A 26955-nucleotide genomic window follows, 5' to 3' on the forward strand; every position below is an offset into this window, starting at 1 on the left:
TTATGCCTCTTCCTTCTCATCTCCATGTGTGATGATGTAGCAGAGTGATTTATAATCAATGTTTCCTGCAACATCAATAGGAGTCACAGCAAACATCTGCTGTACCTGTGGGGAGAAAAGGACAAGAACAGAGACATTCAAGATGACATGGTCACACATATTTTGTGAAAAGAATTTATTCAGTTTTACAAGTCTTTTACTACATGATATTTCTTTTGATGACACAAGAGTGAATAAAAAACCGTACCATCATACTCTGCGCATCCCAACTCTTTGTCCCTTTCCATGTCAATAAATTTCCTACACGCCAGGGACCCGAACATTAAAGATGGGGATTTTCACAGTAACTTCATTACAGTGTGAATGTAAGCCTACTCGTGACTAATAAATAAACTTTACTTTTTAAACTTTACTTCATTCCTCACTGGTTAGAGAACCATCCATTGGAAGATCAGTCCTCAGTAAAGTTTCATCTCCTATTGCAAAGAGAACACCCAGAATCACGGAAAGGTTGCAGCACAGAAGGAGGCCATTTGGCCCATCATGTCTGCAGTGGCCCTCCAAAAAAGCAATTTACCTCGTGCCACTCCCTGGCCTTCTTCCCAGAGCCCTGCACATTTTTCCTTTTCAGATAATAATCTAATTCCCTCTTAAAGCTTCAACTGAACCTGCACACTCTGAGGCAGTGCATTCCAGATCTCATCCACTTGCTGCATGAAAAAGTTTTTCCTCATGTTTCCATTGCTCCTTTGGTCAATTATCTCAGATTTCGATCTTTCCAAAAACATGAACTTGTTCCCTCTCCATCCAGGCCCCTCATGATTTTGAATACCTTCACCAAATCGCCTCTCAATCTCTTCCCCAAGGAAAACAGTCCCAACCTCTCTAATATACTCATGTTGCTGAAGTTCCTCATTCCTGGAACTATTTTGTGAATCTTTTCTGCACTCTCTCTAATGCCTTCACATCTCTCCTGAAGTATGGTGTCCAGAACCCCTGATAGTTCAGTTGAGATTGAACCAGTGTTCTAAACAAGCTTAATCTCCTTGCTTTTGCATTTTTATCAAGTTTCAGTTCTGTGATCAAATGGACAAAACCTGAGAAATTAGGCCCAATATAAAACTGGGCACCTTTTAATTAATACAGCTAAAACTGCTTTTATGAGGTTACCGCAGGTCAAAAGCCAACAAGGACATATACCAGAACTGTCTCACGTGTCAAACAAGGGTACTGCACCTTCACAATAGGGAGGTCAACATGACCCGAAACCAGAAACCAGACCTCTTACAAATTGAATAGAGAGTTTCATACTTTACAATAGATGAGTATTATAGCCCAAAACCCATCAGGGGGTACTCAGAAGACATTATGATTGGGTATTCCCTCGTTTCAGCCAGACTCACTGCTTTTAAAGAGATATATATGTACAACTAGGGTGATCTGGCCAAACCTCATTGGGTGTTGTGACTCCCCGCCAACCTTTCACCCCAATGGCTGAAAGCTAGGGAATGTTCAGAGAAGGAAAGAGGACAAAGTAGTCATATTGAAGACAAACTCCAACGAAGACTCCACCAAACCTCATGTGACCTGGGATGATGCAAGAGGGCGTGCGAGATCCACCTTTGTGCTAAGAGGATCCTGAGTTCATCTGTTGCTATGAGCTCAGTGAAGTGAATCCAACAGCCCAATCAATTTCACCAGACCAGCTAATACCTATTTCTTAGGTAATTAGCCTAGATTGGGGAAAGTTAACTTAATCTATTGTGCAAGAATTGTTTCTTTAACCCCTGAGTTTGCTAAGTTTGAACCTTTGTCTGTCTCATGAAATAGAAACACTTGAGTGAATGTAATGAGTAATAAACTTGTCGGAGTGTCTGTGTCTGTATAGAATACTTCATAGACAACAGTTGCTAAGGAGGAACGACCCATTGGTGGTTCATTATTCCTGAGCAGAGTATAGCTGGACACCTCCACTTAGTAAGTGGTCAGTCACCATGGTCAGAACTCTATCCTATGAAGGGTTGATTGCCCAGACAAATAGTTAATTAAACTTATTTCAGAGAACTCAGTTACCCCAGGAGTTAAGTTTACTCAGTGAAGTATCAGCCATGCTTGGCAGCCCTATCCCATGGATGGTTAATATAATCCTGTTCCTGTTTAGATCCACCCCAGATATACTCCTATAGGTTTGGTCTGGTTCCACGCACATCCAACCAGAAAAGCTTGTTGAATACCAACAATCTCATACACAATACTGCTTTTTATTAAAGTAAAACCTTACCTCATCTGCACTGAATTTATCGGCCTGTGACATCAGTAGTCTCTGAAATCTATGAAAGCAATAAAAAAGATACAAGCTGTTAAGGTGTGGCTGAGCAGGATTTGAATGCTTTTGCCAAATCAAATCATAAATGGATTGAACTTGATGGTCTGGACCTATCCTCAGTGAATCCATAATCAGTTCAACTGCACTAAATTCAATCAGCCTTAACTTTATCTTTTGTTGGTGATCAAAGAAATAAAGAACTTGTATTAAAAAGCATCTTTCATGCCTTCAAGAAAATACATCAAGTATATCTTCACCAAATGGGTTTTTAAGACAATCTAGGAGTCGCATAGTCACCAATGTCAATGCCTTACCAATTACATTGTGAATGTTTTAAAATGTCAACTGCATTGTTTGCAGAAACAGGTAATGGGTATTTGCACATATATAAATGGGAGAGAGCTGGGACACTAGGTGAGAGTGAGGAGTATTATTATTGAACAAAGCGAATAAACTCTCTTTGTGTCTTAGTTCCTATTTCACCAACCAGCATAGGCCCCTGTTAACAACCAATACTGATAGGAGCATTTTATTTCCAATTTTAAAAAAAATATCTGAACTTAAATTCCCCAACTGTCATGGTCAAACTCAAGTCTCATGATCATCAGTCAAGGCCTCTGAATTACTAGTTCAGTAATATATATTGCTATGCTACCATATTTCAAAGTACTTGCATTCCAAAGCACTACACAGGTAAGTGTAATCATGGATGCTGCTGGGACCGTGGCCCCACACACGTCAATGCCTTCAGCAGAAGAATGATAAGGTGCAAGACAACCAAGAGCATAGCCTCAAGAAAAAGAAACAACTATGATGATTGGATTAAGAACACACTCTCAGTAAATGTCCTATGTGAAGAAGCTCTGATAATTCACACACTATTTTGAAAATTCAGATTTTACAGGGAGCAGATATTAACTGCATCTCCTCATCTTCATGCAAGGCTTTCATGTGGGTTTGATCTCAGCTCATGCTTTCAATGGCTTTGTTACTCACTCATCCTTGTTCACATGTCCTTTTTCTTGGGGATCAAACAATTTGAAGGCATTCAAAATGGTTTCTTCTGGGTCAGTGCCTGCAGCAGAGATAAAATAAACTGCAAATTTATTGCTCTGGCTCGCAACAGCACTTGTTAGAACATCAGTTGTAAGGTGTGACATTGAAAAAGAAAGGCTTGCATTTTTACACCAAAGGACATGCCCAAAATACTTTACAGCCAATGAAATGCTTTTGTAGTCACTATAATGTAATGTAGGAAATGTGGCAGCCAATTTGCACACGGCAAGGTCCCTCAAACCATAATGCAATCATGGCCAAATTATCTGTCTTCAAAATGCTGGTTGAAGGGCAAATATTGGTTACATCACAGAAAAAAAATCTCCTGCTCATCTTCAAAACAATGCCATGGAATCTTTAACATCCGCTTGAGAGAGCACAGAATCTTGGTTTAATGTCTCATCCGAAAGATGACGCCTCCAAAAGTGCAGTTCCTTCAGTACTGCATTTGAGTGTCAGCCTAGATTTTGTGCTCAAGTGCCTGGATTGGGACTCAAACCCATGACCTTCGGATTCAGAGGCAAGAGCATCTGTCAACTATAGGCCTTGTGACACCAAAGCCACCATCACCACTCTATAAGCAGCTTCAAAACAAGCAGTCAAAAATCCCTCCACTGTTACAAGAGGAAGATAGTTCCGAGAATTGGGGAGATTCCTGAATTATGGAAATAAAGTTGATGAATGACCAACCATTGTAAGATTACTGCCTTTTTCTTACCGTTCAGTTTTTCTCCAAAGAGACTAAGGAACACTGTGAAGTTCATGGGCCCCTTCCCCTCTTTCAACATTTCCTCCAATTCTTCATCCGTCGTATTCAACTTACCTACAAATATATTAATACAAATTAATATTCATATAAACTACCTATTTCAATGTATTTTTAAAATGGCTTCCTCAAACAATCTGATTGCTCTATGGGGCCAGAAACTAGTTAACACCAGTCATATAAGTGCCACAGACTAATTCCAACACTCCTTTCCAAAGGTAACCTTTCCAATCCTATTGGTGTAGCCGATTTCAGTAAATGCTTTGATTCTGGAACAAGATGGATTGTCAATCTCTGGAGATTACTAGCAAGAACTAACAGACCTGTTCACTTACCCAGTTGCATAAAGGTCTCCTTCAGGTCCTGTTTACTAATGATCCCATCACGGTTCTGATCAATGCAACCAAAGGCCTGTGAATCCATGACAGAGACTTAATCAGTAACTGCATTAGCTAAGTTGATATTTATTCTTCATCACTCATAGGATTACCTTCCCAACACAATTTACACTGCAGAGAAATCTCTTACTCCTGTGTGTGCATGTGACTCCAAAACTAATTCTTCTGTAAATGCAGTTCGTCCTTAATCTGCTGATTAAACAGGTAGTTCAAACTCTTCCACTGTTAATAATCTTCACCCTTGCTGTGCTCATTGTGGGAAATTATGGCCCCAATGTCAACTCCAAGTCAATCTTCAGCAGATTGGTTTCACGTCAACCAGGCGAGAAAGACTGACCACGTCCATTTTTTTGGAAGTCCGCAAAGAACACTTGAATGAGGTCTGACTACTAAAATTGGCCAGATAAGAACTAATTTGCACACTGTTTGCCAACCTCCTAATCAAATCAGGCATGATGTCAGCCACAAATAGTTGCCTTGGCATGAAATTCATGCTGATCAGAGGTCACAATCAGGAACCAGAGGAAACAGGAGCCAGATATAGATACATCTGGGTGGGAATTTTGGTAAGAAGTCTAACAACACCAGGTTAAAGTCCAACAGGTTTATTTGGTAGCAAAAGCCACTAGCTTTCGGAACGCTGTTCCTTCGTCAGGTGGGTGGATGTTCTGATCACAAACAGGGCACAAAGACACAAACTCAATTTACATAAATAATGATTGGAATGTGAGTCTTTACAGCTAATCAAGTCTTAAAGGTACAGACAATGTGAGTGGAGAGAGCATTAGGCACCGGTTAAAAAGATGTGTATTGTTTCCAGACAGGAAAGTTAGTGAGATTTTCCAAGTCCAGGCAAGTCATGGGGGTTACTGACAGTGTGACATGTGACATGGGATCTTGGGTTCAAAGCGCATGATTTTTGCCTGATTACCTGTTAAACATATCTTCTAATTAACTTCACTGAGAATAAAGATTGGCAAATGTGTTTAATGGGTGTCTGAACCAATATTGTGTTATGCGAAGTCAAAATTACCCACGATCAGTTTAACAGTTGTTAATGCAGACACCAAGCATTAATATTTTATTTAGATTTGTTCAGCACAAATTAGAGGTAAACATGAAGATATCAAACTGGGCAAGAAACAAAACAGAAATATTGAGGGAAATTTGGCATGGCAGATCCAAACTTCTAGCTAAGTATATGTTATGTCTTCTGGTTCCCGTAAGTTGTCTTTTTGTTTGTTTGTTTTTTATTTATTAGTCACAAGTAAGGCTTGCATTAACACTGTAATGAAATTACTGTGAAATTCCCCTAGTCCGGGGACCACAGTCCGGGACCACAGTCCCCGGACTGTTTGGGTCAATGCACCCTAACCAGCACATCTTTCAGAATGTGGGAGGAAACCGGAGCACCTGGAGGAAACAAATGCAGACACGGGAAGAACGTGCAAACTCCACACAGACAGTGACACAAGCCAGGAATCAAACCCAGGTCCTTGGCACTGCAAAACAGCAGTGCTAGCCACTGCTACAGTGCCAGCCAATTAGAAATAATGCCACCTGAGAGTCAAACGCTGCAGTTTCAGCAAGTGTATTTCTTGTTGCTATCCATCTGGCTGGTCAACTGATACATTGTTACTTGGCAAATGATTGCAGTGTGACAGTGAACATGGTACCCCGGCATATATATTCACATAATGATGAATTCTTGACTGTTTACCAACAATGTAACAACATAATAATATAACAGTATATGGACTCTCACCTCCTTGAACTCCTGAATTTGAGATTGTTCAAACATAGAGAAGACATTGGATGAGCTTCGTTGGTTCTGTTTGGATGAAGCTTTCCCTCTCGCTGCTTTCCTGCTTGCCTAAAAACCAAAAAGGACAAGCAATGTGACAGGAGCTAGTGCATCATAAATCAGCAAACCAGAAGTCTAATGGCACTGTTGTAGGCACTTTGTCAAGCAATATGGTACAATTCATTTGGAAGTTCATTGTTTTATCAGAAGAAAAATCAGAATATATTATTAATAAAGCTAATGGCTGGCTAAAAGATTAAGATCAGTTCCATCTGCTGTCTCAATTCAAACAAAAATTGGATCAAAAACATGCCAGCTGACACATGCAACTCTCCCCTTCCTCAGATACATACAGTTCACTTGGTCACAAACTACCCACCCATTAAAATCTTGAGAGAAAAGTCTGCAGAGATATTGTAGTAACCAAATGGCAGAATATCTATCTCTCCACTTTTCCACAACATAACTTTGGCTTGCAGTCCACCAGAACTTGCGTGATAGATGTTCTCAGGAATCTCCAACGCGTAAAACACGTGTACAATATTCCAAATCTGTCCTCGCCAGTGACCTTCGTGAAGTTACAGGAACCTTTTCAACTTATGGTTAAATTCCCTCATGGTGTCAGCAGCAATTGATGAGCATTGTTGTTAATGGCTTCACATTGACTGAAAATTTTCACAATAAGATGAATAATAATAATCTTTCTTTGGACGATGACTGCCCTCTCATTGTATGTACATCTGTTGTTTTTGGATCCAATATGCATTACACTACACTTACATCCAAACAGAACCAACAAAGCTCAGCCAATATCTTTTCCTTGTTTGAACAGTTGATCTATGATTCCATAGCCCATCTGCTGAGTTTGTTCACGTGTCCATAAATGTTGTTTATCGCTCAGAAACCTGTCAACTGTTCACAAACTTGGTACGGTGACCAAACATTCCTTTCTTTCATTCACTTATGATTGGTGTCAGCGTACCTGCATTTTTCCATGACCGATGTGGAACTCATTGTCTGTAACTCACTACCAGTCTTTGTTGCCCTGTATAAAACTCTGCCAACACTCTTATCCTCTGTCAATTATGACCAGTATTATATCAGATAACAAGCAATTTTAGCAGCATTGAAAAAAGATTACATTCTCAAACCTGACATAATCCAAAGCTCTGCAACATATTGCTATTTGATATTCATTCCCAAGCATCTATTTTTTGTATAGTATTAATTTACCTCCAAATGGATTTTTTTATGGATAACTTTCTGTCTGTCTCTTAAACCATGTTATGTCCTCCTAGGTGGAAACATTGTTAACATTGTATCTGAAGAAATTCTCAATAGCCACGAGAGTCAGAACGTACATGTTTCAATATTTATTTGTTTGTAACATATAAAATATATATTTCAGCTTATTAAGGTAAAAATAAGGTATTACAATCCACTGTACAAATAATCCAACTCTCTCGATGATCAAGGTATTATCACAATTTGCATTCATATAGCTCCATTAATATAGTACAATGCCCCAAAATGCTTCAAGGGAACATTATCTGACAAAGTTTGACACTGGACCACATAAGGGGATGTTAGAAAAGATGACCGAACACAATGTTTTAGAGGTAGGTTTCAAGGAGCATCTTAAAGAAGGAGAGGTAGAAAAGCAGAGAGGCTCAGGGCAGAAATTCCAGGTCCTTGAATCCAGATAGCTGATGGCATGTGCCAATGGTAATGCTGTTAAAGTCAGGTATGCACAAGGGGCCAGAATTAGAGATGTGCAGTGATCTCAAAAGGTTGCAGGGGGCATATGTGCTTTTGGAAAGGGAATTAATAATGACACTCTGCACCCCACATACATTGCTGTTAATATAATTTCAGCACAAGGATTTGGTGCAGTTTCCACTTCCCTTCACCATCAGTGTTCCCTTTGACATCACCAGTGTTTAGTTTTGACAAATCTACAGATGAACAGACAATTCAAACATATTAGAACTTTTAATAATAGATTTGAAGGCTGCAAATCTCGTCCTTTCTTCCCACTGGAGGCTGTGAAGAGATTACATAATGCCTAAAAGCAATAAAAAAGAGCATTTAAAAATGCAGATTTGATTAAAATTGAAAATATACTGGGTGGGATTTTTCCACCGCACTGCGCTGGTCAAGTCGTGTAGTGGGTTGGGAAATATGAGTGTCAGGCATGGGTTTGGGCCTGATTTCTTGTCTCTTGCAATCTTGCTGGCTGCGTTCTACTGCTGAAATCAGCCCTGCACCAGGGAAGGGCACGAGGCTGATTTAAATATTAGTGACATGCTTTGCTGGTACCCTGACACTGCCCAGTGGCCACCGGGCAGGGCCAAGGGGGTATGGCCTGAGGAGGATCCGACGGGGGTGGAGCCAGATGGGGGAGGTAGGGAGGATGGCGGGGGGCAGAGGGGGGGAGGTCCATAGAAGGGAAGGTGGGAACTCTGCACTGGGTGGTGGGGACAGGTTGATGGAGCCAGTGATCAGAGATTAGGCTGATGATCAGTGGTTTGGGCCAGTGATCGTGGTGGGGATATTTGGGGGGGGCAATCAGGGGGTCCATGAAGGAGTGGGGGGCCAATGTCCATAGGTGGGGGGAGGTGATAGTTCTCCCAGTATACTATGTATACAGTGTACACAGTACACTGGGAGATCGGGGTGCCTGTGCAATGGCGCCGCTAGCAGTCTTCAGCCAGCTTCCAGGCATGACTAGGCTACACTCACTCCTCCGACTGGTGAGAATCACATTATGGCATCTGCATTGCACAGAGTGCCGTAAATTACTCGCACTTACCTCGTGAGGCATTTAGAGTGTTTCTGAGAAAATTCCGCCCACTGTGTACTGTGGAAGCTTGACACAAACAAGACTCAGGGCGCAATTTTCCCAAAATATGGCAAAGTGGCAGGTTCTAACTGAAAACAGACTTGTTTCTCCCCAGAGACAGGTTTTCTCTCCAATCTTCTGACACTGTCAAAAAAATCATCACCCACAACCACCCCCCGGCCCGCCCCGTACCTCCCCCCCCACCCCCCCACCCCGCCCCGCCTCCACATAAAGCTCATAATGGGAAGCCCCAGTGGGCTTCCCTGAAGGTCTTGTCGTTGAACATGTCCGAGCCCTGCTCCTGGCAGTGTCAACATTCTCTCTTCCACCTTCTTCCTTCGGGAAAAAGACACAAAAGTCTGAAGTCACGTATCAACCGACTCAAGAACAGCTTCTTCCCTGCTGCTGTCAGAATTTTGAATGGACTTACCGTGCATTAAGTTGATCTTTCTCTGCACCCTAGCTATGACTGTAACACGACATTCTACACTCTCTTGTTTCCTTCTCTATATTTTGTCAGTATAGCGTGCAAGAAACAATACTTTTCACTGTATGTTAATACATGTGACAATAATAAATCAAATCAAATCAAATCTAACATGGTCGTGCCAACTTTGTTGTGCCAATTGGCACTGCCAGAGTGCCTAGTCATTTCCCTCACTATCTGGGGGTTGCTTTGAGTTCCTGGCATGGTCATCACATTAGTTTCCATTTTTGGAAACCAGTCGCGATTCTCATCAGCATGACATCATGCTGGTGGAGGCACATATGGGGAACTCAGAAGTTACGGCATAAAGCCATCTCTGCATATTTAAATATATTTAGATTGATGGAAATCAGGTTCATGTCCTGATTACATTGACAAGGGGGGATAGGGAAGTTCTCATTCTGAGATCTTCCTGGCACAAATCCCATTATGGCCCTTTTGCGCGAGTTCGCAGCTGTAATGCGACTTGTGCCTGTAGTGAACAGGGATGGAAAAATCGTCTCCTCACTAATGGTTGCCCAATTTCTGGCAGTCTTGAGAAGGCTGGAAAGGCTGGAATATTGTTAATAGTGGTCAATGAAACAAAGTCCTGTCATTCCAGTGGACAAATGAACCCACAAAGGGATGTTTGCAGTAAATATTTGAAAAAGAGTCCATTAAATTTCCAGGTAATTAACTGAAAAATATTAATCATTAGATTTGCACTGATAACATCAACATTTATAATCTTTCAGTGTGAATATTGTTATAATTTAACAATAGAGCAGGCAGCCAATCCTGGGGCAGAAAAAAACCAAATTAAATTATGTGCTGGATGAGAAAATTAAGTTTTATTTTTTAAACAAGTGGTCCTCTGGAGTAATTAAGCTCAGTTAACTCATTGTTCCAATACTCTAAATTTCTTGCACAATTTATGACATCTTCTAAACTGATAAATGGCAGTTCTAAAACCATTCCCACTAAATACCTTACTGCCTCTAAATCAGATGGCAAATAATAGTATAACATTGTAAAATATGAATGACTTCAGAACTCATCACTGATGCTAAATTTTGATGACAGCTCATTCAGCTTTTTACCTATATATTTCAGTGAAGATCATGTTGAGTTCATTAAAGTTGAAGAGTGAGACATACATCTTCGTGGAAAATTCTCACCGGCACAAAATGCAGCAGAAACAAATGATCAGGAAAGGGAAATATAGTAAATTATCTCTTCCCAAAGAGATAGTAGTAACATAGAAGGTAGTAAATGATCTTTCTAAAGACGTAACTTTGTTTGACCTTGACAATTTGTACCACACTGAAAAAAACAATGGATTGAGTACAATAAAATATTTTATCACTTACCATTTTGTGTTGCAGTTGTTGGATACAAATGCCAATTGACCTGGTCGCGAAGTCTATATAGTCTTCTTTATCTCCTTTATTTCTAAAAACAGATACACACTGACGGATAAACCTTAAATGGAAATATGCAAGCCAGTGTCCAACTGATAAAACAAATTCCTTCTCTACAGTCCAGATAGTGTAAAGAGGGCAGAACATTCCAAAGTAACTTCACCCTTTAAGCTCAAAAACAGTTTCTTCCCTGCTGCCATCAAACTTTTGAATGGACCTACCATATATTAAGTTGATCTTTCTCTACACCTTAGCTATGATTGTAACTCGATATTCTGAACCTTCTCCTTTCCTCTGCCCCCGTGTTTTCTATGAATGGTATATTTTGTCTGTATAGCACGCAAGAAACAATACTTTTCACTGTATCCCAATACATGCGACAATAATAAATCAAATCAAAACATAATTCATTTTGTGCACTATTCACATGGTGCGCCCATCCATTTGAGTCCCATTTACATAGTGAGAAACCATTCAATTGGTGTCCTCATTAAACCAAACTCAGTTATCTCATTGGATAAAAGCAAATTACTGCGGATGCTGGAATCTGAAATCAAAAGAGAAAATGCTGGAAAATCTCAGCAGGTCTGGCAGCATCTGTAAGGAGAGAAAAGAGCTGACGTTTCGAGTCCAGATGACCCTTTGTCAAAGCTGGACAAAGGGTCATCTGGACTTGAAACGTCAGCTCTGACATCTTTTAAGGATGTGATTTAAGTTCAAAGTCCAGTGAAGAAATGAATACTGCGTAGTTGGAATGTAACCTTTGGAAATGTGAACGTCAGTCCACACTCTCTGCTCAGATGAGCATGAAAGTTCCTGTGACACTGCTTCAAAAATCTATATTCCCCCCACCACTTCCCGTGCCCCTCAACCACCAGAAATAGTTACTTTAAAATTATTCTGAAGACTGAAGGTTCAAATTCCCAAGACAGAAATAATGTAGGGAGGAGTTATACAGTAAATGGCAGAGTCATCAGGAGTATAGAAATACAGAGGGACCTAGGTGTGCAAGTCCACAAATCCTTGAAGGTGGCAACACAGGTGGAGAAGGTGGTGAAGAAGGCATATGGTATGCTTGCCTTTATAGGACGGGGTATAGAGTATAAAAGCTGGAGTCTGATGATGCAGCTGTATAGAACGCTGGTTAGGCCACATTTGGAGTACTGCGTCCAGTTCTGGTCGCCGCACTACCAGAAGGACGTGGAGGCGTTAGAGAGAGTGCAGAGAAGGTTTACCAGGATGTTGCCTGGTATGGAGGGTCTTAGCTATGAGGAGAGATTGGGTAAACTGGGGTTGTTCTCCCTGGAATGACGGAGAATGAGGGGAGATCTAATAGAGGTGTACAAGATTATGAAGGGGATAGATAGGGTGAACAGTGGGAAGCTTTTTCCCAGGTCGGAGGTGACAATCACGAGGGGTCACAGGCTCAAGGTGAGAGGGGCGAAGTATAACTCAGATATCAGAGGGATGTTTTTTACACAGAGGGTGGTGGAGGCCTGGAATGCGCTGCCAAGTAGGGTGGTGGAGGCAGGCACGCTGACATCTTTTAAGACTTACCTGGATAGTCACATGAGCAGCCTGGGAATGGAGGGATACAAACGATTGGTCTAGTTGGACCAAGGAGCGGCACAGGCATGGAGGGCCGAAGGGCCTGTTTCCTGTGCTGTACTGTTCTTTGTTCTTTGGTAGAGATCAGGACTGAAATAATATTTATCACAAAGAGTATTTTTATTCCTATGCTGTAATTTCAAAACCATCTTTTGTACTGCGTATAGCATCTCAATACTGTGTTGACTTCTTGCTGCATTTCTTTGATCATTTGGGCATCCCACATTCAAGATAGCACAAATTCAGTGTTATGAAGGGCCAGGTTAGGACAAGGAAGGAATTCTTTACAGATAGGTGCATCAATAGCCAAAATGAGTGGTGAGTAAGAACAGTCGGAATCAGGACATGATTCATTTAAGAATGGGCCCAACGCTGCAACAGAAAGATTGAACAGTCAATAATTTAAATCACTGCTCCTGTATCGAGACAGGTGGTACAAACAGTTTTGGGACAGAGGAAATTGCTGAACACCAGGAAATATGCATATGATCATCCTGGAGTTACATAATACAAGATCTGAAACTGTTGACTGATACTGACAATCAACCTGTATTAATTATTCTACAATGGACCCAGCACGATGCAAAAAAAAGTTTGAAGTACTGTTTCCAGCTTTATTATAAATTTGTTGCTGATAGCATCAGAAATAATCAATTTAAAGTAGCTTGCTTTTAAAATACTAGGGGAGCCACAGTGGCACAGTGTTTAGCACTGCTGTTTCACAGCGCCAGGGACCCCGGTTCAATTCTGGCCTTGGGTGACTGTCTGTGTGGAGTTTGCACAGTCCAAAGATGTGCAGTTGATTGGCTAGGGCCTGGGTGTGATTGTTGTCGGTGCAGGTTTAATGGGCCGAATGGCCACCTTCTGTACTGTCAGGATTCTATGATAATGAAACTTGCTGATAAACCTTTTACAGTGTTCAACCAGATGATAGATTCTGCTTTCCCTGGGGGTTGCATGTTCTCCCCCGTGTCTGTATGGGTTTCCTCTGGGTGCTCCGGCCTCCTCCCACAGTCCAAAGATGTGCAGTTGATTGGCTATGCAAAAATTGCCCTTTAACGTCAGGGGAACTAGCAGAGTAAATATGTGGAGTTATGGGGCTAGGGCCTGGGTGTGATTGTTGTCGGTGCAGGTTTAATGGGCCGAATGGCCACCTTCTGTACTGTCAGGATTCTATGATAATGAAACTTGCTGATAAACCTTTTACAGTGTTCAACCAGATGATAGATTCTGCTTTCCCTGGGGGTTGCTCCATTATTCCCGTAGTGCAGGATGGCAACTGGAGACAAACCAGATCAACCATAAAATACAAAACGCCCATCACAGGAACAAATTAAATCAGACAAAAACACTTTAAGTGAGTATTTATTCTTCATTTTAACACAGTAGCATTAAATTTGTCGTGTTATTCATTATCTATCTGTAGTTGATTCATACAGTACTCCTAGATAGCAATCATAGGATGTCTAAAAGGTATAATGTATTTCACAATATTTACACTGTTTGGCTGTCGTCATACAGACTGTTACAGGAATTACAAAATACAACAAGGAATGTTCCTATTTGCACTTATCTGAAATTTGTAGTTACAAATGTTTTGCATGAGAAAGTATTAGAATTAAGAGTGAAACTTAACTTTGGTCATGATGACACTGTATATTTGTACATTAATATGGCATTGATGTTTTCACAAAAGATGTCTCAGTAATAAAGATCAGAATGATCCACATTAAAATAAACACTTAAATTTTATCAAAACTGCCAGAGCCTGAAAAATCTCAAGTCGAATAAATTAATATAAAATGCTGTTTCTCTGCAGTATTTCACTCGACGTACTGAGTCTTTGCTCCTTAGATGGACTTATTTTTAGAATAAGTTCATTGCCTACTCACAGCTCCTGTGTGTGAATCCAAGGGAAATTCTCTTTAAAAGATAGCATTGTCGGGATCTGGGAGCAGTTTCTCTTGCTGAAGACATAGGATAGGGCCTGATGTTTACAAGGTTAATGTGGGACTAAGTACAGTACTGTCCACACAATGATGTAAGAAAGGACATGGCCGAAAATCAGGGTCAGATAGTTCATTGACCAACATAATTCTTTCAATCATATTTCTTCACAAAACATGATTTTTACTCAACCTCTGAAGAATTTGTGTGATATTTTATCTTGAGATTCAAACGTGCCAAGTAATTAATAATCTGGCATTTCATTTTCCACTTGCAATTTATAGCTAGTCTTTCAGTGGATATCAAGTACTATACTTTAATCATAAGTGGATTGGCTGAATTATTTTCACCAGTAGTCCTTAAGGAAGTCATTATGTTCAGCCCGTCACAAAATACTGCAGAACTGACCATAGGGATTCTGCAGCTTGTTGCTTATTTTTAGCTCAGTCACTGGTTTGCAAGGTTACCGGTCAATCAGCTGGCCATCTTGCTCGCTACTGCGGAGATTAACGCTGCACCTCGGCCGCTGCCTTCATCGGACTGGAGGAAAGTGATGTCACAGGTAGGTGCAAGTTCTCTTACCATTGTATGAAACCTGTGTTTGAAGCTACGGAATCAAAATGAGATAAGAAAATGTGGTTAACACTGCGGGGAAAAGAAAACCCTCAGCATGAAACTGCCAATTTGGACTCTTGATGGGAAACTGCTGGCTCAAACACACACACACCAGAAGTTACTTTGCATTCAAATAACATCTGGATTGGAATCTAATCCAGACAGAAAGGATGAAACTCTATTCTCTCTGAGGAGGACTGAATTTTGCAAGGTCTAGAAATCCAGTCAAGAAAGATAGGAAGAAAATCTCTTTCTGATCAGGGACATGATTGCTTTTGTAAATTAGACACTGCCTCTGGGACCTGAGCTCATGATAAGGTTGGTTGTGTCTCGTCCAGTCCTTTCTTTGAACATACCAATATAGCTTACAGTTGAGGTCATGTTAACTCTTTCCATTTCCCTGCCGCAGAAGCCAACCACACTTGGGGTTAGCTCCACCCACCTGACTACCATGTAAATCTGTGCAATTCTAATACAGTATCATTCATTGCTAAGAAAGGCATGTATTTGCCGTCAAATCCAGGAACGCACGTTTGTGTACTCATGCCCATAAGCTCCACTCTGTGATCCTGGGGTTTTGGCACGTGAATGGCAGAAACCTACAAATAAAGAGTGGAGATCAGCAGCATAAGAACAGAAACCCCGCTGTCTTTCAAAAATATATGCTTTTTAATTAGGGTGTCGGTCAACTGAAAATACATTTAGATGGTGAGTTCATGCATTATGTGAAAACAGGTAAGAGCAAAGTAGCAGCCTGTTCTACATTTCTCGCAAATTCGATGTTAAAAACTGGCTGCTGATTTGCTTTTACCTCTTTTACAGTGTCAAATAAATTCAGGATCCAGCCCAGTGTGCTTTAGAATTATATAGAAATAGAGGAAAGAGTCTGTTTTCTTAAGGGATAATTGTAAATGTAGCTACATGGTTCATTATTATACACAAATTAGCTGACCTTCTGAGGCACTGTTCACTGGTAGACTGTGGCCTGGTGGAATGACTTGTGATGTTCAGCTGCTAACCTGATCTGTCCCCTTAAGGATACTGCTCAGGCACTCCCTGTGGGGAAGTGGTCTAAGTAGGTACTGGAAACAAACATACGTTAATTCCTGTTAGCAAACATAATCAGCAGATTGTCATGTGCTGTAAATTATTGGTACTAGGTCAATTTGCAAACTTTTCTTTCTGTCATTAATTGGCCTATAACTGACTTTGTGTGAAATTAGGGTCTTGAGGACATCTTGACTCCTTGGAATGCTCAGATGTCAGGAATATATGCAAAACTTACAGATGAAAATTCTACATTTCTACTGGTACTGAATTGAACAATAAAAGCCAGGGTGTAAAGTTTATAAGGCTTAACTGCAAGTACAAAATTTAAGTCAACAACAGCATGGATCAGAGAAGTGAGGTCAATGCATCTAATCTACTGCAGTCTTAATTTTCTGATGATTATATTCAATTGCAGGCAAAAAGGCAAATTGGGAGTGTCGTGAATGGATCTGATTCAGTGCAAAATTTATTCATGTTGCGAATCTACAATCTGCTATTGAATCTGCTTGACATTGCTGATCAGCAATGATGGTCACCTTGGACACACTGACAGGTGAAGCCAGTAGGATGCGAGTCGAGAGTATGAAGTCTTTGCAGAACCACAGCTTTGAGTTTATATTGATTTCTACATAAACCCAAATCTCTCCGTGCGTCTGAGAGAATGCCAGTTCATCTATGCTTTATCCTGACTCTCAATAGTGTGGGTAAAGCTGGTGCAATATAGATGGGGGGTTTGCATTCAATACTAAGGATTAGAAGCTGGCAACTCATTACTTTAAAGTATACTCTAGCTCTCACTCTTTAACCTACAGAGATTTCCTTTCCCTTGATTTAAATACTTTTAACTGAGCAACCTGCTTTTTTAAAGCGAAATAAGGATTGGGATGGGAGTAACTGTTCCATTTAACCAGGATACTTTTGCTAAAATACTAAAGGTCACAGTGTGGGCTTGGAATTAGGGCAGTGTCTCCTTCATTTTCCATGCTGCTGCAACACAAGTCAGCAATATAAATACAATATGAGTCAGCCAAATTTAACTTCACTTCTGATGTGAACAGGGTAACATATCATCATGTTTTGACACTGTTATAAATTGTTTGATTAATGTTCAGGAAAAAGCCTGTATTTCTCCTGCCATGTTCTCAAAAGCCTTTCTCAATACTGCAGATAAGGGAAGCATTTGAAACACAGAAGATGCCTTGGGTACATAACTCAAGAGGATTGACAAGAGCAGGATCATCGTTTATGGGAGCAGTAAATAGCTAAACAGTTTGATGTCAAAAGGGAATGAGGCCTTTCATCTCCAGCAGACTATGTGAAAGAAATGTGTGCTTGTAAAAGACGAGGTAGGAAGAAAAACATTAGCCAAATGGAGACAGATGTTATGTTTACTTAGAAAGGAGGAATGAAAAGTGCATTTGAGACGATTGGGTGTGAAGAAGCCCAGCAGATTTAGCAGTGAGTTTGTGCATCACATCGTCAATTTTGGACACAGGGCTAACATGTGCTATATTGTGAAGTTGCCGGCGTTGGACTGGGGTAGGCACAGTACGTAGTCTCACAACACCGAGTTAAAGTCCAACAGGGCACTCACCTGATGAAGGAGCAGCGCTCCGAAAGCTCGTGCTACCTGTTGGACTTTAACCTAGTGTTGAGAGACTACTTAATGTGCTATATTGTACAGTCGGTTTGGGTGTTTCAGAATACTTTGTCAATGATAAATGGAGTGAATTATCAAACATGTTGCTGTCTCCAGTAAAGATAAAGAATGAACTATGTAATACACAATGTCATTTAATATCTTTCAAACTGTGTAAAGAGCAGCTTCAATGTTGAAGCTGTCTATAGATTCTGTCATGGGAAACTAATACTTGGTAATAATTATAGATCAGGCTTTTGGAAGACCTGGGCCATACATTTCCATTTCCCCCATACCTGATCCGCATATTCACAATTCTGGATGTGCTCCCAGCACAGTCAACGCACCTTGAAGAACAGCGTTGACAACAGCTCCAAAAGATCACTATTCGCTCAGGTGAACACTTACTGAGGATGTAACTTGTAAACTGATCCATCAATTCCGACCGAAATCTTCATTGTTTCTTTGCGCTTGTTCTCCCACATTCGAGTTATAACACCTGCCAATCCAGCAGCACATAGATGTGCTGCCCGTGTCGACACGGTCTCACACACCAAATGGGTAATATCACAATCTGCTTCAGATGGCAACACACCTAGTTTTGTCAGAACTTTATAGATCTGCTTCTTGTCCCCTGTGTCACTTGAAGAAAATAACAGGGATAAGTCAATATGAAATTGTTCTAACTTGCTTGACAGTTGGTAACTGGCCCTGGAATATGGAGAACAGTGGAATGTCAGAATGATACCACAACAAGTGGCCTGAAAATTAGCAAATTCCTGCCATAACTCTGGCCAGGACTCAGAAGAACCAGGTCTCAGCCTGAAGCCCATATCTCCAGGATGCCTCGTGGTGTAGAACCTTGATTTGTCTCTTGAAAAGCCATCAACTCTGGATATATATTAATGTGGAACCAGAGAATTTTACACACACTGGGAGGTCCTTGAGCCCATCAAGCTCATAATGTTACCCATTAATTTCCACTGTTTCCCAGTATGCTCTCTCTGGTTGTTTTTTGATCATTTACCCAACTCCCTTTTAAAGCCTCTTGGGAATTCTGCTTCCATTAGTGGTCCTGGTTGGACATTTTATGTTCTTATAACATTTTACATAACAGTATTCCTTCCAGCATCTCTCTTTGGGTGACAGTCTTTAAATTTATGCCCTCCAATTTCAAGCCACTGAAAATGGAAATTGTCTTTTCCTATAAATTGCATACAAGACAACAAAACACAATTTCTGACTGAGAAAAGAAATAAAATGCAGTTTTTATCTTGCTTCTTTGTCCCTTGCACTGCAGGTCCTGCATTGATCCATTCATACTAAATGTACTTTGACTTGTGCACGTTCAAGCAAAAAATATATTTTATAAAGTAATCTCAATAAATGATAGGGGAAATTGAAACAAAAATGGTTCATGGCAGATCAAGCAGGTATATTATATCTGTATATTCGAGACGTAGGAAGAGAGGGACAGGTATATGATATCAGTATCATTTTTAAATGTACAATAGTTTTTGCCTCAATATGTGAGAAAGTGTTTCAGTGATTTTCATGTTTAAGAAACATTTTCATGTATCAGAAACCTCACTTCAAGTCTTGAGCTGCTCGTGAGAAATGCAAAAGACACTTTAAAAGGATGGATCAAAAACTTCCGGTTGGATTGTGAGTTCTTGTGTGAATAACACATTAGGAAACAGTCAACACCAAAGAATTGGTTAAATGGATCCTTTTATATCACCAGTATATTAAATGCAAATGTAGCATAAAATCATAAAATCAAGTCCAGTGACACTAGCCTCTAATTTTATTTAAAGTTATCTAAAAAGGGTAACTGAATAGAAGAATTGCGAGTACATTGAATGCAAAGAAAATGGAAAAGAGAAACTTCAAATACTGGAAACCTGGAACAGATAACGTTGGAAATAATGCAACATCTTGCAAAGGAAAAAAAGATATGTTAACATTTACTGTTTAAGTCTTAATCTATTTGGACAAATGCTAATCTGTTTTGTCTCCTGCTTAAATACATGCTATGCCATGATTGTCTGTTTCTGCCGCTGAAAAAAGCCCAGTCAACTCTGACAAGCTGTACAATGAGAAAGTTACAAGTCACACACATTTCTTTCTCATGGAAGAAGGTGGATGGGCTTTATGATAGTTGAACAGTTCCAAATACAGTTCCACTAGAGCAGAACACATGAACAAAGAAACAGGAGAAGGAGTATACCATATGACCTTTGTACCTCCTCCACCATTCAATGAGATCATGGCTAATCTTGGGCTTCAGCTCCACTTCACTGCCCACTCCTTTGATTCCCTGACAGACCAAAACTCTGTCTATCCTAACCTCAAATGTATTCAAAGATGAAGCATTCACAACTCTTTGAGGCAGAGGATTTCAAAGATTCACAACTCTTTCAGTGAAATAATTTCTTTAATCTTAGTCATTAATGATTGGCTCCTTATCCTGAGACTGTGGCCCAATGCCTTAGATTGCTAGCCAGCAGAAGCAATCTCTTGGCATCCATTTCATCACCATTTTCAAGTTAGACCACCCTAGTGGGTCGGATCTCAAACAATGGGCGGCACGGTAGCACAGTGGTTAGCACTGCTGCTTCACAGCTCCAGGGTCCTGGGTTCGATTCCCGGCTCGGGTCACTGTCTGTGTGGAGTTTGCACATTCTCCTCGTGTCTGCGTGGGTTTCCTCCGGGTGCTCCGGTTTCCTCCCACAGTCCAAAGATGTGCGGGTTAGGTTGATTGGCCAGGTTAAAAATTGTCACTTAGAGTCCTGGGATGTGTAGGTTAGAGGGATTAGCGGGTAAAAAATATGTGGGGATAGGGCCTAGGTGGGATTGTGGTTGGTGCAGACTCGATGGGCCGAATGGCCTCCTTCTGCACTGTAGGGTTTCTATGTTTCTATGTTATGTTTAATGATGAGACGGAGTACAAGAAAGAGATAGAGAATCTGGTGAAATGATGCGACAACAATAAGCTCTCCCTCAAAGTTAGTAAAATGAAGGATAGTCAGCGACTTCAGGAAGCACAGTGGAGAATATGCCCCTGTCTACAATGGTGGCGAATAGAAAGTCGAGAGCTTCAAGTTTCTAGGTGTCTAAATCACCACCAACCTGTCCTGGTCCCTCCACGCAGATGCTATAGTTAAGAAAGCCCACCAATGCCGCTACTTTCTCAGGAAGCTTAAGAAATTTGACATGTCCACTATGACTCCCACCAATTTTCACAGCTGCACCACAGAAAGCATCCTTTCTGGATGTATCACAGCTTGGTTCCTGCTCTGACCAAGACCATAAGAAACTACAAAGGGTTGTGATCGCAGCCCAGTCCATCACGCAAACTAGCTTCCCATCCATTGACTCCGCCTACATTTCTGCTGCTTCGGAAAAGCAGCCAGCATAATCAAGGACCCCATGCACCCCAGACATACTCTCTTTCACCTTCTTCCATCGGGAAAAAGATACAAAATTTTGAGATCATGTACCAACCAACTCAAAACAGCTTCTTCCCAGCTGCCACCAGACTTTTGAATGCACCTACCATAAATTAAGTTGCTCTTTCTCTACACCCCAGCTGTGACTGTAACACTATATTCTGCACACACTCCTTTCCTTATCCCCAATGTACTCTATGATCAGTATGTTTTGTCTGTTTAGCACGCAAGAAACAATACTTTTCACTGTATCCCAATACATGTGACAATAATAAATCAAATCAAATCAAGTCCTTTCAGAATCTTGTTTGTTTCAGCAAGATTACCTCTCCATCATCTAAACTCCAAAGAACATAGGCTCAATTTACTCAGCTTCTCGTCATAGGACAACACCCTCTTCCCAGGGACCAATTTCGTGAATCTTCACTGTACTGCCTCCAATGAAAGTACATCCTTCTTTAAATCTTAAGCCTCAAACTGCACAGTGTTCCAGAAGTCTATGAATGCTGGAAATACACAGGGGGTAATCAACACATGAAAAGGGAAGATAGACTAGATGCTTGTTGGCTGTGCCTTTCCAGAACATGCTGTATTTAAACTGAAATATACTCTCAACACAGGAGGAAAGTGGAAACTCAAACCTCTCCAATTGATCACAAACAACTCAGTTTCTTTGTACCTTTCTATTTGTGAGAGGAATCTTGTTTCAAAGCTGCCTTGTGTTTTCAGCAGCTGGGATGCCTCTCCATTGAAGAGCAGGTTTTGATCTACCAGTTTCAGCAGCACAAGTCGTGTTAGTTCACCCATGTACTTCCCACCAATAATCTTTTCATATCTGGTTAAGAAAGAGGACATGAATCAAATGCATTGAATTTCTTGTCCATCCCAAGCTCCGATTGTATCTTATGGGATTTTGTTTAGAAAAATAGATATGCTTCAATAATAGCCCAAAATTAAATTGCCTTCATATTCATCCATGCTGCGTTCTGAAAAGTCCATTTTGTTTTCCACTCTATCAAGGTTGCAGGTCCAAAGTGCCATTTTGTGATGCCTCAATTGTTTTACCTTATCAAGCTAACCCCATCTTCCCAGTGGTTGATTCACCTGCTGTTTGTGTTGTTTGTGCTGTTTCTAGGAACCATAATTTTTCTTCCTGCTCCCTCACCCAGTGGGGTTAATGTCAACTCCAGATGCACTCCAGTCAAAAGGCTTTAGCTTTGAGCAGAAACTAGAGAAACTGGGCCCATTTTCAGCTGAGCAAATAAGATTTAAAATAAATTAAAATTACAAGAGGTTTTGATTAGGTAAATAAGGAAAAATTATTTCTATGAATCAGTGATTCACGACCGAGGGGACCTAAATTTGAATCATTCCCAAAAAAGCAAAGGTTCAGAATTTGTATTTTGTTAAGAAAACAGAGGGCGGGATTTTCTGGCCACGCTCGCCCCAAAACCGTAAAATCCCACCCGAGGTCAACGGACCTTTGCATGGTCTGCCCCCTGTTGAGTTGGTAATTGCAGTTGCTATCGGCAATTTAGGTTGATGAGTCGGAGCTGCGTAATGGCACATCATTACTCTCATAGTGTTAAGATTTATTGTTGAATTATGGAACAGTCCCGGGTTCGATTCCCGGCTCGGGTCACTGTCTGTCTGGAGTTTGCACATTCTCCTCGTGTCTGCGTGTGTTTCCTCCGGGTGCTCCGGTTTCCTCCCACAGTCCAAAGATGTGCGGGTTAGGTTGATTGGCCAGGTTAAAAAATTGCCCCTTAGAGTCCTGGGATGTGTAGGTTAGAGGGATTAGTGGGTAAAATATGTGGGGGTAGGGCCTGGGTGGGATTGTGGTCGGTGCAGACTCGATGGGCCGAATGGCCTCCTTCTGCACTGTAGGGTTTCTATGATTTCTATGATTTCAGTGCACACGAGAAACACCAGAAAAACAATGCAGAGAATAAGGATGGGTGTTGTTCGGAAGTAACTGCTTGGTATAAATATTAGGGCAGTTCTGCTCAGACTCTGTCAAAATATTATGAATCCCGCAGCTGGCGAGATGGGAAAATTCCCCACAGAGAATTGTTAGAACACAGACAGTTTGACCAGAAACAGTGAGAAACCAGAATTCAGAATAGTTTTTTAAAAAGAGAGTGCATAAATATTTGAAAAATAAAGATTTAAAAGGACTTTGGGAAAACTGAATATGTTGATCCGAATGGTCTCCTTGTATGATATAAAATTTTATGAACTGTCAGTTAACTCTGCGCATTAAATCTGGGGCCCTCAAATCTGCAAATCCCAATGCCACATTTGCTATACTTTCCTCAATCTGGTGCCCTAAACACAGAATGATGCCATTTAACTGAATACAGAAATCTTCCTATGCCGGGAAGCACTTTAGACCTGACCTTTCTGAGCATCACTGCATTAACTAATAGGTTTAATAATGCTTTGCATCAGCACAAACTCAATCTTTGCCTGCTGCATCCACCATACAGAATATGGTAAAATGCAGCAATTAGACTTTGACCAACTTTAATCTGCTGAGGCTGCGACTAGGTTCTCCCAGCTGTTCTGATTTCAAAGCTGTGACTGGAAGCCACTGAAGTACCTCAAACAAGAGATGAACTTTGACTCCATAACTGCAACAATACTGATCAAAATGGTAAACACTTTAATTCAGATTCTGTTCATCTCATGCGGCTGAAACAGCCATCAGCTGAGTTGGTAATTGCAGTTGCTATAGGCAATTTAGGTTGATGAGTCGGAGCTGCGTAATGGCACATCATTACTCTCAGAGTGTTAAGATTTATTGTTGAATTATGGAACAGTGCACACTAGAAACACCAGAAAAACAACCAAAAGCAGTGATGCAGAGAATAAGGGTGGGTGTTGTTTGGAAGCAACTGCTTGGTATAAATATTAGGGCAGTTCTGCTAAGATTTTGTCAAAATATTACAATCAAGAATGCAAGCTGGGCCCTTTGAACTAGTTAGTTTACAATAAAGTAGGAATAATCCAAATTACTTTTGGAAACATTGTTTATTGAACCTGTGTGAGTATATGAACAAAGCTGTGGGAACATCATTACTAACAAGTCACCCTGCACATTATGTATTATTCTCACTTGGACATGTACTTTGCTGTTACTTCATGATCAAAGTCCTGTCATTGGTTATACCATTGTACATACACCTTCCCCATAGAACTGCAGCAGTTCAAGAAGGATCACCATCACCTTCTCATTACCACAAAGCATGGGCTATTATCAGGAACTCTCAAAGGGAAAAGGAAATTTTAATCCAAGCACTGTCCATCATTCTCATTTTTGTAAGATGTTGATGTACTCCATTTCACCCAAATCTCCTTCACTAATACAAGCGTTTGTGATGCTGCTACGACATTCAATAACAACAATGTTAACTTCAGATATAATGCAGTTTTACTTACAACTGATACCCTGGATTGTTAGATGTCTCATCAACAACACAATCGTATTCTAGACGGAACTCCTCTAGCTCACCCGTGTCTCCAAACCCCCCCCACTCGGTGTTAACGCACATTCTTCCTTCTTCACCTTCCACCAACTCCACATTTTTCATTTCCTCCATGTAACAGGCATTGCAGCCAGTACCTAGAAACATAAACATAAAATGTAGCCACAGACAAAAGATTAAGAGTGAGTGTTAAAGGCTAAGTATTCCACTTGAGAACATTTTTTTGGAGAAGTGGAGATGGTCCAAATCAGCCAAGGATCAAATCATCTTGTGCAGCCCGGCTTTCCTGTTTGTTATTCCACCTGAATGACAATTCTTCATTATTCTGCTATAGCTTATTTGTGCCCCCGTCTCACTTGTTCTAGTTTTTATCTGAAGCCACGTTGATTGTTTTGTAAACATTGTTGAATGCAATTGTGGTAACATGGCCCCTTTGAAAGGATGTTCCTTTGAGGGCCACGTGATTGGGCCAGACTCGATGAAGAGGCTGCATGGGGAGCCAAGTTAATCTGGAACAAAGGTGCATGTCCTGGAATGGGAGGAACTCAGTTGGATCAAGGGAGAAGAAGAGAGCAGACCTGTGTTTATGTTCTGTCAGAACCTTATCTTGTATATCTGTTATAATAATAAATTGTTCATTTATGAAGCCACAAGTCACATGCAACTTTACTACGCTGGAAATGAGGAAAATCTATGCCAATTGTTGGGAAATCACAGTGTTCAGTCAGAGGGGAAGGAGATGATGGTCAAAGCTAAGAAATGCCTTTAATTGGGAATATTGAGTCAGAGGTTGAGAGCTAAGGGCAATATATCGAAATGGTGTGTTCCTTCTTTGGAGCAAATGAGATCATGGCAGATAAAAGACGAAAAGTGATACTACTCAGTCGTTGGCCCACAAACTTACAGCCTAACCTCATCTGACATTCCAGACAAAAGAGCTGGATTCTCGTCAGACAGCCTGCGGGAATTCTGATGCCCCGCTGAATGGGGCATGGGCCAAAAACTGGATTCCCGACAGACATCAAGACAACTGGGATTCGCCTGATCCACCATGCTGGCCGCAATTCGGGTCCCGCCCATAGCGGACAGCTGATTAATATGCAAACCCACTAATTGTAATACAATTAGCAGGTTTGTCAGCACATTCGCTGGCCCCTCCTCATGCACCTGGCCCCTCAGTGGGAAATAAACTGGGCAGGCTTTGGTGCTGGTAATGCCCATCGTGGGCCTGGCATGCTAGACCCCGAGGGTCCAGAGGAGCACCATTAATCCCTCAGCAAAGAGAGATATCTTTCTCCCACCATTCAAATAATGGGTCACCCCCTTTCCCCCCATTGCCACACCACCCAGAAATGAGGGTGCCCTGACTCCCCTCACTCAGAGCCCGACTCCCACCTCCTAAGACTGCCCCATCAGCCTCCTTCCTGCCTCAGATCCCAACTCAGACTCCCCTTCAGGCCATGTGCCTTGGCACTGCCAGCAGTGCACTGCCTCCAGTATTGACACCTTGCCTGGCTCTTTAAGCCCTGAGGGGGGGTCAAGGAGGTATGTCCAATGGTCATTTGCCCCTCCGTTGCCAGACTGAAGAGGGAGGGTCACCCAAAGGTCCTGGGGGTTAGGTGTACTCAGGCTTGGGGGCAAAGGGTTGACCTCGCTATCTCTGGCAGGGAGAGGGTCTCATGACTGAGCTGCCTCTTCTCGCCCTCAAGACCACCCCAGGCATGGTGCACTCAGTCCCAATGTATTCACACAGATTTTATTTGAATCAAAGAATCCTTACACTGCAGAAGGAGACCATTCAGCTCATTGAGTCTGCACCAACACTTCAACAGAACATCCCACCCAGGCCCTGATCCCATAACTCCACATATTTACCCCGCCAATCTCCCTAACCTACACATTTTTGGAATGTGGGCGGAAACCGGAGCACCCAGAGCAAACCCTTGCAGACATGGGGAGAAAATCTCCACAGTCACCCAAGTCTAGAATCGAACCAGAACCCTGGCGCTATAAGGCAGCAGTGCTAACCACTGTGCTACTGTGTCGCCCTTGGTCTGCAAAAAAGGAAGTGAAACCA

General features: G+C 41.3%; 2 protein-coding genes across 2 annotated transcripts in view; both read right to left on the bottom strand.

Moving 5' to 3' along the window:
• On the bottom strand, positions 1–6347 carry myl7 (myosin, light chain 7, regulatory). The gene is made up of 6 exons (XM_078238568.1): positions 6312–6347; positions 4484–4559; positions 4101–4205; positions 3323–3401; positions 2282–2330; positions 1–105 (listed from the first exon to the last, which is right to left on the bottom strand). The coding sequence occupies exons 1-6, from the start codon at positions 6345–6347 to the stop codon at positions 1–3; spliced, it is 450 nt and encodes a 149-aa protein (XP_078094694.1).
• Positions 6348–14062: 7715 nt separating this feature from the next.
• Positions 14063–26955, bottom strand: part of gck (glucokinase (hexokinase 4)) — a 44330-nt gene continuing 31437 nt past the window's right edge. The window contains exons 7-10 of the mRNA XM_078238569.1: positions 24832–25015; positions 22070–22225; positions 18347–18580; positions 14063–15241 (exon numbers count right to left, since the gene is read on the bottom strand). Coding sequence (XP_078094695.1) covers positions 15109–15241; positions 18347–18580; positions 22070–22225; positions 24832–25015 — 707 coding nt within the window. The 3' untranslated portion in view covers positions 14063–15108. The remainder of the gene's footprint in view (positions 15242–18346; positions 18581–22069; positions 22226–24831; positions 25016–26955) is intronic.

This window comes from Mustelus asterias, chromosome 22, assembly GCF_964213995.1.
Source record: "Mustelus asterias chromosome 22, sMusAst1.hap1.1, whole genome shotgun sequence".
In the NCBI taxonomy this organism is placed as follows: Eukaryota; Metazoa; Chordata; class Chondrichthyes; order Carcharhiniformes; family Triakidae; genus Mustelus; species Mustelus asterias.